At 37.3% G+C, this 13,277-nt stretch overlaps 1 protein-coding gene across 1 annotated transcript in view; it reads left to right on the top strand.

Annotated features, from left to right (window-relative positions):
- The window catches only part of MSH3 (mutS homolog 3), a 113,288-nt gene that overhangs the window by 73,584 nt on the left and 26,427 nt on the right, over nt 1–13,277 (top strand). Inside the window, exons 15-19 of the mRNA XM_075079604.1 lie at nt 200–368; nt 3,816–3,880; nt 5,913–6,029; nt 7,926–8,033; nt 9,965–10,079. Of these exons, the coding sequence (XP_074935705.1) occupies nt 200–368; nt 3,816–3,880; nt 5,913–6,029; nt 7,926–8,033; nt 9,965–10,079 (574 nt within the window). The remainder of the gene's footprint in view (nt 1–199; nt 369–3,815; nt 3,881–5,912; nt 6,030–7,925; nt 8,034–9,964; nt 10,080–13,277) is intronic.

Below are 13,277 nucleotides of genomic sequence, written 5' to 3'. Positions count from 1 at the left end.
AGAATTTGTATACGAAGTGCCTTTTTTTAATGTAGTGTGTATGGCAGCTTTCAGTAAATGTGCTGTACTATGACCAAGTAACAGAAAAGCTGTATTTTAAGTGTTAAACGAGAAAAATAAAAATATGGATGTAGCCAGTAGAATCAGGGAATGTGTCTTTGATTTCACTGTTATTCTGTTTTATGTTTCTTATGGATAGGGCTGGAGATAAAACCCAGCTGTTCAAGGACCTTACAGACTTCCCTGCCATCAAAAAGAAAAAGGAGGAGATCCTGGATGTGCTTTCTAAAATGCAATTGCATCTGCTGGGTGTTCGTAAACAGATTAAGAATTCTTCTGTAGAGTATGTTACAGTTTCTGGTCAAGAGGTAATATGTTATCTGTTATGTGTGACTGTACCCTTGCTTGTTGAGAAAATAGCTTAAAAGTTAGGCTTAACTAGAAGTCCTCATTTAGTATGATACTTGACAAGGTCATTTGACTGGAATCTTTTGTACAATTTTAAAGAACAGTTTGTGACAGTGTCACTTTTTTATTTGTTAAGTCAATTACTTTAGTGATTTAAATAATAAAAACACATTAGTGGAGTTGAATTTGGTACAATAATGCTTTGCTTTTCTATATATGTAAAAACACTTACATTCTTCCAAGGTTAATTATGTGGCTATTAAGTGCTGAAATATTCTCAGAGAACCTGGAAGTATAGCATTAGGTTGATCTGAAGAATCGTAAAACCATCTGTAAGTACTGATTAAGACTATAATTTGAAAGATGGGACAGAAGAGGAACAGTATGAAAGAATGATAGATGTTATTTTACTTTTATTCTTAGAAATGGTGTTTGTGGACTAAAGCTTTTGTTTGCTAGTTGCTGTGCAAGTGTGGGCAGGCCATGCTCCAGCAACCTGAGAAGCTCAGTGAAAAAAGAAAAAGTGATGACAGGTTGTGCCAGATTTTGAAAGGAACAGTGAGTAGCACTGTCCAGCGTTGCCTGTTGGAAGCTGAAGGTAGAAAGGCTGGGGAAAACTCCACAGAAAATTGGAAAAATAAAGGAGTTAGGAAACTGAGAGTTGGGACTAGAAGCGATGAATTAGTGAAGACAGGGAGGGAAGGAGCTGGAAACAGTCCCACCACATTGAGGACCTAGGAAGGTGAGAAAGACCCGAGAGACACAGCAGGGAGCAGATAGGCAATGCTGAAAGTGAGAGACAATGTGAGAAATGCTGAATTAGAGAGAGCAGCATTTGATATAAGACCTCAGGTGGATATTTGTTTTGATCGTGAGCTGGAGAAGATGAAACATGTGGCTAAAGAGTTGGGTAGGCTGTCAGCATGGATGCTGAAGTCCAAGAGGAAAAGTGGAAGAATAGGTTTGATTATTGTGTGAGGAAGGGAAGAGCCAGGATTTGAAAGGTTTCTCTCAGAGAGGCTGGTTTAAGAGGTGGATGATGACATGTGTGTGAAGGAAAGGAGAAGAGAATTGATTAAAGAGAGGAGGGCATCTGAGGAAGTAGTCAGATGTGAACTGGACAGGAGGGTTTCAGAAACCACCAGTCACTACGCACACATTTGAGAGGAGGCCTTTGTAGCAGGGCATGGCTCAGAAAGCATTGCAGACAAAGATCTATCTTGGTGAATTCATGAAAGGAGATGCAGAGGTTATGGATGTCGGTTACTGAATTACATCTGATATGAGGGTTTCAGAGACATCAAAAGAGGCAGTAGGAGGAAGGGTTAGAGAAGATGGTCAGTGAAGAAAGGAAAGACACCAGAGGAGTGGATGTAATGGAAAGGGAATTGCACAGGAGGAGCACAGCATAGGCATAACAAGAGTGTCTTTGAGCTGAGCTCTTTCTTCCTCAGATTTGTATGGCTTATTCTTCTTATGGCATTGTAGTACTCTGATAGATGTAGTATTCAAACACTTCTTTGCAACAGAACTGGGCAGAAGGAGGTTTATGGTTTGCTAGTTCTGGAAGACAGGGAAGCTGCCAGGAAACTTTTTCTATGTATCTCCCCATTCTGAACATCTGTTCAGGCAATAGATGTTCTTGGCGGGGGAGGGGAGAGGATATCAAACTATTTGCTCCTTCATGTGTGTCCCCAAACTCATGATTTTGAATACATGGTTAGATTTTCAGTCAGCCCACAGTTTATTAACTTGTATTTGTTAAGTCCCTGTTAGAGTTCTGATGAAGATCCAGTTGACACATATCTTTTCCAGAGTATGAGGTTACACCCAAATCTATCTTATCTTCTGTTTCCAGACCTCTGATATAACATGTAGTGTGCACTGAACAGGACAGAAAGCTGTCTAGGTAGTGATAGCACTGATATGTGTTTCAGGCAGGATTTAGAGAAATTCCTGCATTTGGCAAATGTTTACTTCCTGCATGGCAGAAGGAGTGCTTTGGGTCCAGCTTATTTAATACTGCAATTATTTATCTAATAGGGCTAAGAATTAAAGGATGAAAAAGCAAACGCTTTTGTTGCTTTAAAGAAGATTGTAGCCTCTCTGCTTCTGTCTCACTAGCCACACAAGCAAACCAAAATTGAACTGGCTGTGTTAATTTAGACTGTTTTGAGTTCAGTTTTTCAGCTAGCATAGATACAGATGTAGTATTATTTTCTGTCTTCCTTTCATAAACACAGCCTATTTAATTGTTTTGAGATTAAATTCAGAAAAAAATACAGTACCAGCACATCACCAACACTAATAGTGGCAGCAGCAGCTGACTTATTTTCATCTCTGCTTCTACCCATTTCAGTATTTTTGTCTTGTGTATTATGCAGTTTCAAGGTTTCCACAATACCAAATATTTTCAAGATGTCAGGTAAATTAGGAACTAGTGTGCTATGTCCTTGCTGGAGGCTTGTGCTCATGTTAGGAATATTCTACTTGTTTGTACTTGAAGGTGATTGTTGGCTGTTCTGGTGAGGTGTGCAAGGTTTTATCTAAATCATACTAACTGTTATGGAGAAGCTTTGTCAGATTAAAGTCTTGCGGTTTTCTGTAACTGTGATCAGATTCTGGGTTAATCTAATCTCTGCTAGAAATTAATTTTCTAGCTGAATTCTTTTATTTGAGAATGTCTCAATTCTTTGATGTCTAGGACCTCAGGCTGGTGTTATAACAGTAACCCACATGAATCATACAAAATACTGCAATAAACACATTGTGCGAATTTCACTGCTCTGAGCCTCTTGCAATTACTGCTGGTTTGCCCTATTGCTTGTCCTCCTGACCCCCAAGTTGATCTAAACTTGAAGTAAGGTACTGTAGATATAGTGCTAGCATTTGAGGTTTTGAGCTCTTGTCTGTGAAATGTTGTAGGTAACTATGCCTCAGTATGAATCACTGATCCCTAGGCAGGAAGGCACATCTCACTGATGTAGGAGTAGCCTCAGTACAGGAGGTATATAGTGTAGAGGCCGTGTAAATGCTGAATTCTCTACAAGGCCTGGTCAGGATCAGGTAAGCAGGACTTACTAGCTTTAGCCTGGTTGTGGCTTGACAAGACGGAGGCGAAGAGAACATGTTGGTGGATGGAGGAATGGAAGGGCAGGGATGGGGCAGCAACATGGTAGGACACAAGAACAGCTCAGGACAGGAGTTGTTCTTTCGGCAGAAAATGTGTTATGTCCTAACCATTACTTTTGGGCGAAAAAGAACATTAGCTTCTGGTCTGCTCACTCTCTTCAGGCTGAATAGCCCTCTCCTCTGATGTATGCAGATTTCTTGATATATGATGATTATGGTCCTGTAGTCTTCCTAACTTCCCATGATGTGTAATATTACATTTCTGTTTATTTTAGTTTTTGATAGAAGTCAAGAATGCCCATAAAGCATCTGTGCCAACTGACTGGGTTATGATTAGTAGGTATGTAAAATGTCTTTGAAGTTTGTTCTATTTTAATATATAAGGAAAAAAAGGTGGTATTTTGGTATTACAATTACGTACATGTTCCCATTGCTCTATGTGTGTGTTTGGTGTTTTTTTTTTTAATGGAAAACCAACCAATCAAAATCGTTACGTTAATTTATTGCCATAATTTTTGCTTAAAAGCAGACAAAACCAAACTAAAAAACTGGAGTTCTTAAAATGTTTCTTTGTACATGGTGGATCCTTAGTGCACTATATTACTTGCTAATCTTTAAAAGTATATCTACTGGAGTCAAAACTATGGTCTTGATTCAGTTGTGCCTGTAGCTTGTAGATAAAAATGTTTCATAAAATTTTTACTGTTATTATTTTATTCAGAAAGGTAAAGGTAGCTGTGCAAATATCTGTGCATCTCAATAAACTTAGTGTATTAAACTTAGTGTATTTAAAATGCCATTTTACTTATTCATACAGACAAGCTTTGCTTGTTTTGGTACTTAGTGTTATATAAGCATGATTTTGGATAGTTTTGGATACTTTTTCCAGTAGGTGAAACTGAATTATGTAGTTGGCTTTTTCCTTTTCAGTCATTTGTTTCATTATTTAAATGGGCTAACTACCTTATTGTTAGAAACATGAGCATAGACATCTTGCATCAGAAATAGGCATAATCAAGGTGAACTCTGAAGTGATGTTCTATTCACTTATGTAAGAATTCAGCATTAAAACTGCACAGATTAGACAGAACTAAGATCATGATGAACAAATTACAGCTAATCTGGATTTTGTAAAAGAATGCCTGGGAATGCCAAACTGAGTTTGCACATAATGCACATAATCTGGGAGTGCAGCACAGACTGGGATCCACCTGGCTGGAGAGCAGCTCTGTGGAAAGGGACCTGGGGGTCCTGGTAGACAGGAAGCTCAACATGAGCAAACAGTGTGCTGCTGCGGCCAAGAAGGCCAACAGGGTGCTGGGTTGCATCAAAAAGGGCATCACCAGCAGAAAGAAGTCATTGTCCTGCTCTACTCAGCGCTTGTCAGGCCACACCTGGAGCACTGTGCTCAGTTCTGGTCCCCACTCTACAAAAAAGATGTGGAGAGGTTGGAAGAGGTCCAGAGAAGGGCCACCAAGATGATCAAAGGACTGGGAAGCTGCCATACAAGGATAGGCTGGGGGAGCTGGGTTTGTGCAGCCTTGAGAAAAGGAGGCTCAGAGGGGATGTCATCACCACGTACCAGTACTTAAGGGGTAGCTACAAAAAAGATGGAACTCCCTTTATACACGGAGTCACATGGAGAGGACAAGGGGGAATGGAGACAAGTTGCTGTTGGGGAGATTCCGATTGGACACGAAAGGGAAATTTTTCCCAGTGAGGACAGTCACCATTGGAATAATCTCCCCAGGGAAGTGGTTGACTCGGCCACGTTGGACACCTTCAGGAGTCATCTGGACAGGGTGCTGGGCCACCTTGTCTAGACTGTGCTCTTCCTTGAAAGGTTGGACTAGATGATCCCTGAGGTCCCTTCCAGCCTGGGATTCTGTGATTCTGAATTTCTTAATGTAAACACATAAATAGAAAGTGCCCCAAATGGAAACTAGTATCAATACAAAACAGTCTGTATTTACTAATTTTATTTCAGGCTTATCATGAAGTTTTCCTCTTTAAAGTGAAGATTTTTCTTGGAGTACGTTGTACAAGCAGTCACAGAAAAATCATCCATTTATGCAGCGTATTGCTGAACAGAATTTTGTGAAATATATAAACTTCAGTGATATATGGTACATTGTGAAAAACATTTAAAAAGCCTTCTGAATTGGTAGTGGCACAGTAACCAATCACTTTATTCACAGTAAAGATTATTGCAATCAATAGAGTTTGGTAACACAATAAAAGAACATTTTTTTTTTTACATGCATTTTCAAGGCTCTCAGGGAGTAAGAAAACTAGTCCAATTTTGCATGTGGATGGTGTAACTGATTGCTTAGTAACCTTGATTTCCTATTTGGCTTTTCTCTGTCTTCCAGCACAAAAACTGTCAGCCGTTTCCACTCTCCATTTATTATAGAAAATTACAGACATCTGAATCAGCTCCGGGAGCAGCTAGTCCTTGACTGCAGTGCTGAGTGGATGAATTTTTTAGAGTGAGTTTACAAAATAGTCAGATTTTATCATTCTGTTTTATTTTATTTAGATTTTGCTAGAACAACAGAAAAAGAAAGATGTTTCTCTTAAAAAAATAATTCAATTATGTTGCCCACAACAACTTTAAAGATAGTAAATTAAAATATTTTTCTTCAATTTAAAGCATTTGAAGGCAACACCTTTGTGGACTGAGTCCTGAGACCAGCAGCAATGTCTCTAGATTTTAGAATTCTGATAAAAATACACTTATATATATAAGTGGGTCTCAAAATTTGAAAAGTAATACCACAGCATTAAGAACCTGAAAGTACAACTGACTGTGAGTGAAACTGAAATTAGTAGTTATATTGTTGAAGTACAATGTAAATTGAAAAGATAATTTATTATGCAAGCTAACCTAATTCACTTTTAATATAAACTGAAAGAGAGAATGCCTTCACTGTTAAGTGTGCCATTACTAAAAAAGAATAATAAATTAAGTACAATTGCAGTGTTACTAACATTTTTTGAGTTAGCAATGTTCAGGGTGTTTGGGCAGTCCCTTGGGTGAGTGTGATTTTCCAGAGCCATATGTTTTGTATGCTAACCCTGTGAGTGACTGTGAGACTGTTTTGCTAGAAAGTAATGGGAGTGTTATTGTCCCTCAAAATTGGCACGGAAGATGTCTTTGTCTCAGATCAGAGTTTTGAATGAAGTTATTTGACTATTTAGCCAAAGGATATTTAAAACAGAATTTAAAAAAATATTTCTCAAACGTCTGAATACCTTTAGTTTTTTCAGGTGTGTGGTTATCAATTATTGTTTTTACTTCCATGAATTCCAGACCCCCTGAAATTCCTCATGTTGTGCAATAATAATTGGCCCACTTTAGCTTTTGTGTTTTTCCCTGCTGCAAAAACTTAACTAGTTCCTTCTAAAGTTGTCTCACTGGACATAACTGATGCCAAGGTTTGCCTCCTAGTAGGAGCCCAACAATTCTGAAAATTTGGTAGAAACTAGAAAAATATTCTAATTCACTCTTCTGTAGATGTGTTGCCTTTGCAATACTATAAAAAATAGTTCTGTTAGTTTTGTCACTATATTAGCCATGTAAGTTTGAGCAGACCTTTTTTAATGTTTCTTCACTTAGGTGTGCTGCTTTTTATGTTCACTTTGCTGTTTTCAATAGTGTTGTATGATAGCAGCATAAAACAAAGGACCTGTCTGTAGGAAAGTGTTGTTCTTCCTCACCCCTCCATTTATGTATTTATTTATTACATTTTGCTCCTGTACTGGTTTTATATTCCAAGTTGTATCTTTGAGACTAGGAGAGGGAAAAAAAAGACTCTTGAGAACTAGGAGAATGAACTCTACTGAAAACTGTGTTCTCCTAGTATTGCCATTATTGTGTTGGGGAAAGAAATACCATAAATGGAAAATGACTTCTTGAATTTTCTGTTGTAGATACCAGATTTTATTGAAAATGCAGACAAATCCTCTGTTCAGACACTTTTAGGTGTTTGGGGATTTTTTTTGACTGTGACTTATGGTTGAAGTGAATTGGCAGTTGGGATTCATTTGCCACTGTGATAAACAGTGACATTTGTATAGACTTCATTTAGGCAGCAGGGATCAACTGCAGACCCGTTATATGCTATGTAATGAATTTAATTTTCCCTGCTTTTTTGTGCTTAAAAATAATTCACTGTTATAGTGGGAGCACGAAGTCCATCTTGATTAAGATTGTGTCCTCATATTGTAGGTTAATACACTGCTGGGAGATTTGACTTCAGAGTAATTTAAAGACCATAGGAGCCCTGTGAGAAGCATGCATGGGGCACATTTGGACAGTACATTAGTATCTGTATGAATTTTTTCTTTTCTTCCTCCTGATGTTTCCCCCTGTTTTGTTATAGCCATTTTAGTGAACATTATTACCCTGTCTCTAAAGCGATTGGTCACCTAGCAACTATCGACTGTCTGTTCTCATTGGCCCAGGTGGCTAAACAAGAAGACTATTGCAGGTAATCAATTTTTAATTTTTACTTAGGATTTTATAAAGGATTATAAGAGAGTATTTAAAAAAATTATTTTAATATGTATACTACGATAAAATGCATTATTAAAATTGTTTACAGTAGTTTCAACTTAATCTGATTTTGCAAAACACACTTCTGGGCTTAATGCAAATCTGTAAACATTGCAGTTCAAATCTGACATCCTATGTTTGTCTCTCTATTGCTTGACCTGAATCTAGTAGATAATATCTCACATGTATAAATACATGTTGGACTTCGCATGGAAATTTTTTTCTCCTATTTTTTTTTTCTCAGCAAGGTGTGAATTTATAATGTATTTTTAATACCCAAGATTCTAAGGTCCATGAGGTATGTTTCAAAGATTTATTTCAGGTAAATAGTAGGTAAATATTAGTGCCAGCTTCCAGAGCAGTGACGGTGCCTCACCTAGGACCACATACATGCTTCTAGGCATGTGCTCCTCCCTTTTCAGACCACTACATTACAGCTCCAAACAACTTACCCATCCAGCAAATGGAGGGTGAAATTTCCTTTCTTTGTCTCCAAGGCCTAAGACTCTGCCTGTGTTGGTTTCATTTCAGCTGTACAACTGCTGGAAATATCTCTGTGCTAAAAACCCCCACATTATCAGCTTGCACCTCTTCCCCCAGTGCTTTGTCTTCCTAATATGCCATTTATTTTAGCTCCCTTTCCCTTTCAAATTGCAGCGTCATTCTTCTACCCAAGAAAAATCATACGCCCCACATCTTGTCTTCCCTCTAAAGTTCAACCAAATTGTTGGTTAATTTCTAGTAAAAAAAAATCTGGATTTATTCCAGTATTCTCTCTTTCTCAGCTGCTGCCACTTTCCTAAGTTACTCCTCTTATTTCAGAGTGATTGTTCTTCTAGTGTAGGAAAATGTTGCTGAGACATGAAACCACATTTACCTCTCCATTGAATGTTGCACTTCAGTTTACAATGAAAAAGTAAACCTATGTTGCAGAGAACAAAAAGAAATCATAGTCATAATTCAGTGGAACATGCTGCTGCTTCAGTTTTTGTTCTGTGAAGAACACACACCTTTTGGAGATGGAGCTTTTCAGTCATGGAGATATGGAATGTAGATTTATACATACTATATTAGTAGATGTGTAGACAAATTTTTAGCTAAGATGGAAACATTTGAGACAAAACTTTTTACATGGTTTGGAGATGAGAGGAGAAAAAAAGTAAGCAGTATTGATCTGGTTTGAGTATTATTTTCTAAAAAGGTATTGTCATTCCAGTGTTTCATCTTCGATAGTAAGCTCTTTCTATTGTTTGATGACTCTTGTACATGTTTGGGAGTTGCTGTCAGATGATGAGGGCTGGTAATGTTTATAGAAGAGTTACAGCACTGTCATACTGTAGTCTTTGATTTGTATCGTTTGTGTTACCAGTCATAATATAAACAGTTGGATAATTTTATTTACTCCCCATGCTCCAGTTAGGACTTAATGCACTAACAGGCTAGACCAGTTCATCAGCAAGATCTACCTGAGAATATGAAATGTTTCTGCATAAGGTGGCACTTTGCAGAAGCTGGTGTGGGAAGAAAGCAGACTGTCCTTCATTTTGGGGGTTTTGTTATTGCTTGTACATTTGTAGTTCTTAATAGTTCTTTAGAATACACATGAACAACAGAAAACGTGCCCTAGGTGATGAAATAATGAAGAAAACACTGTAAAATTTCTATATCCAATCTGCTAATATTTTTTGTAACTGAATGAAACCAAGGAAATCTTTAGAAATATTTGATAGCAATGATTATTTTTGTCATTTGTATTTTTTCACAAAAACCTGCATCATAGATGACCGTCTTGCAGACTTCAGTTACAGTAGTTCTAAATAATCTGTTACAATAAACATTGAAATTAATGTCTCTTCCTTTTTGTAGACCAACTGTGCAAGACGATCAGCAAAAAATAATTATAAAAAATGGGAGGCACCCTGTGATTGATGTACTACTGGGAGAACAGCAACAGTATGTTCCAAATACCACTAACCTTTCAGTAAGTACTGAGATACTGTTTGAGCTTCAAATCATTCAAGGGAAGGAATCTGGAATATGCTTCCTGGCCAGGAAGTTACAACAATAATTTAATCATACAACTGTCTGCTTGGTTGCATTTCAGAGAGATATTGTTAGATGTGATCATATCTGTTTTGTCCTTTTTCTGATATCTTGCGGCCAGATGCTCTCTTTACAACCTTATTCTGTCTTAATAGCATAAAGAAAAGAAAACTGATCTCAAAATTAGGAAGGCAAAAGTTTTAAATGGTTATTTTTGAAAAACAAATTAATAATTATAGGTCTTTTTAACAGTGTCATCAGAAGGAGTCTGCATTTTGTCGTATCAATAACTTAAGTTTCTGTGTAACATGTTACAGGCTCAATTTCCCAAATTAATTCTAAGATAGCTCAGATATTTTTTTTTAGCTAATTCTCCACTATGTGTTTTCTTTTCGTTCTGGAATTATTAATTTCACACAGCCTATCTTAATCTTACAATGCAGCCTTGGAGCTCTGCCTCTTCACTATGTAGTATCAAGTACATGCTCCGTAGACTGTGCATTAGTTGTAAGAAGCCTTTCATATTAACATATGATAAAGATCCCCCATGTGTAGCTTGCAGGCTGTATGTTACACATAAGTCTTCTGGCTGTTGTTCTCTGCAATAAAGAATGATGTTCAGAAGTAGTAAGCCTATTACTTGCTTGGTATTTTTGTCAAGAGGTTCAAGACAGTGAGGGGGCTACTTCTTAACATTTTCTGTGCAATGTTACCTAAATTGTATGACCTAAATTAACTAAAATAGCTATAAATATGCGATTACCGTAGGTAGGAAGTATGTCCGTATTTTATTTCACATATCTGTTTCTGATAAGAATATTTTAGTTTGTTTCCTTTTTTTTTTTTCCTGAAAAACTAAAATCTGTCTTTTAAATCACATGTCCTTTTTTTACATTTTTGTTAAATATTCACCTGTTTATATCTTTTTTGGAATACTACATTTCCATTTGTAATGAATATAAAAAATATGCCTGCAACTCAACTCTGAATACATAACTGCCTTTTCATACAGTAAATACAGAAAAGGTATGAAATGGATGTCGGTGTGCACCATTATTTGATAAAAACCATTCAAATTGGTATGTATTTCTCTAGACGTATTTCTAAATGCTGCTCTATACTGAACAATGATACAGATATTGTGCAATACTTCAGGGAATGTTTTCAAAATTATTTGTCAACTCCATACAAGTGACAGATGGCACTTACAAAAAATTCAGCATTTCATTCAGTAATCATCATGCACTTTCCCTTGTTAGTCCCATTCTTATGTTAGCTTTCTAAATACTGAATATTACAAAATCAACTGATCATGGTAGAATCACTTTTGCCTCTACTGTTGGTTCGAGTTCTCTTTTGAGAGAGGTAGGTGGGAACCCAGTTTATTAAAATGCCTCTAGTTTTAAACTGATGTGTTTGAATCAGCAGGAAATGCATCGACTGTCATGTTTTCAGTTGAAACGTTGTCAAATATCTAACTTTAGGGAAAGCTTTCTTGTAGTGCCCTGAAATAAACATTTGATTCTTCAGTTCCCCTTCTCGTCCTCAAATATTCATGGATTCTTTTAGTACTTTTAACTTCAGACCTAAGTTCCAATAAGATGTTAGCTTATGCTTGCATGCAGTTGTAAAGGCAGATGGGTTCTCTGGTCTGATGTTACAGCATATGCTCTTTCTGAAAGCTGGCTTTGCAAACCAGCCACCAGTCTCAAACATGGTTGGAGGGACCCAGGCGGGGTACCAAACACATGCAAGAAATTTGTGGATTTTAACAGATGAACTCATTCTGGTTTTAAGTATCTATAAATTCTGTTGTGTTAAGCCAAATGGTGGCCCTGATAAAGTTTTAGTAGCAGTATTGAAACTATACCTTGGAGACTAGAATGTTATTAATTCTGTTCCCATATAGTCATATGCATTTTATTACATCCATCCTTTATTCCTGATAATGGCATTTTCTGGGGTTTGAATTTACTGCAACTACCTTATGGATGGGGTTTTCTTAGCAAAAGCTAAACAGCTTTTTACATATAATAAATACTCATTGCATATATCTTCTGTGTGATCTGGATTATGATACAAAAGTGACAGTCATACATGAGTTTTGTTTCTCTCCCTATTAACAGAATGAAAGCCCAATTGAAAAATGAATCTGTAAAGATTGTGAGGTTTACTCTGTGGAGATTTTTCCTTTTTTTGTTGTTGTTGTTGTTGTCACAGTGCCTTATCAGTTCCAAGTTTCCGAAGTAGCATGACTAATGTTCATTCTGCACAGCTTGTCCTTTCTTGCATGCCCTTCCCATGGGGCAATGGAATATGCCAACTTTTAGTTAGTTCATCAATTGTTGGATTTCATTGTATGTACCCAGTACAAAGGAGAAGTCTAGTTGTCTAAATCCTTGCATAACTTAATTTTCTAGACTTTGTTCAGGCTGTGAGAAAGCCTTACAGATTTGTTGATGAGTTTTAATTTTGTATTAGCAATTGTCTTGCCCCAGAGGAAGCCAGTTTTATTCTGGAGCCATAGATACGTAGCAGTGGTGCAGGGAGTCTTACAGCTGAGATGAGCTCTTTCATCTGATTTAATTTTCCATAGGATTTCAGTGGTTAGGTACACTGATCAGAGATTGGATGCAGTCTGTTCGCAATATCTGTGTTGCAGTCAAGTATCACCAAACTCAGCAATGTCTTGATTTCTCATTGTAGCCAGTCTGTTTGAATGTGCCTATGTTGTACCAAGGCAACCAATTCTGAATGGGTATAAAGTCTTGGGCAGGTCTTTGCCCAATCTCCTCCCCATTTGACAATGAGAACTCTAACTGGAGAGGAATCCAGATCACAACCAAATTAGGATAGCACTGGCTATGCTGAAAACTGATGAGTTTCTCCCTTTCTCCAAAGAAAACTGAACTGAAAGTTCTTGGAGTGCTTTCCTGGCTACTTGGTGGAGAAAGGGAAGGTTCCTCCTCACTCTGTTCGCTTTGCTCAAGAGTGATGAAAGCTGATCGTGAAGCTTCTCTCTCACCACCCTGGAGAGGTCTTAGGAAACTTTATCCGAGACTTCATAATATCTTGAAAAGTGAATTCAATGACCTCCAGGAATGAAGGAAGCTGTTCACCTAGAAATAGAATGTTT

The sequence above is a fragment of the Phalacrocorax aristotelis genome, chromosome Z (assembly GCF_949628215.1).
Source record: "Phalacrocorax aristotelis chromosome Z, bGulAri2.1, whole genome shotgun sequence".
Lineage (NCBI taxonomy): Eukaryota > Metazoa > Chordata > Aves > Suliformes > Phalacrocoracidae > Phalacrocorax > Phalacrocorax aristotelis.
Note: the sequence above shows the minus strand (reverse complement) of the source record. Positions and strands in the feature narration are given on the sequence as shown.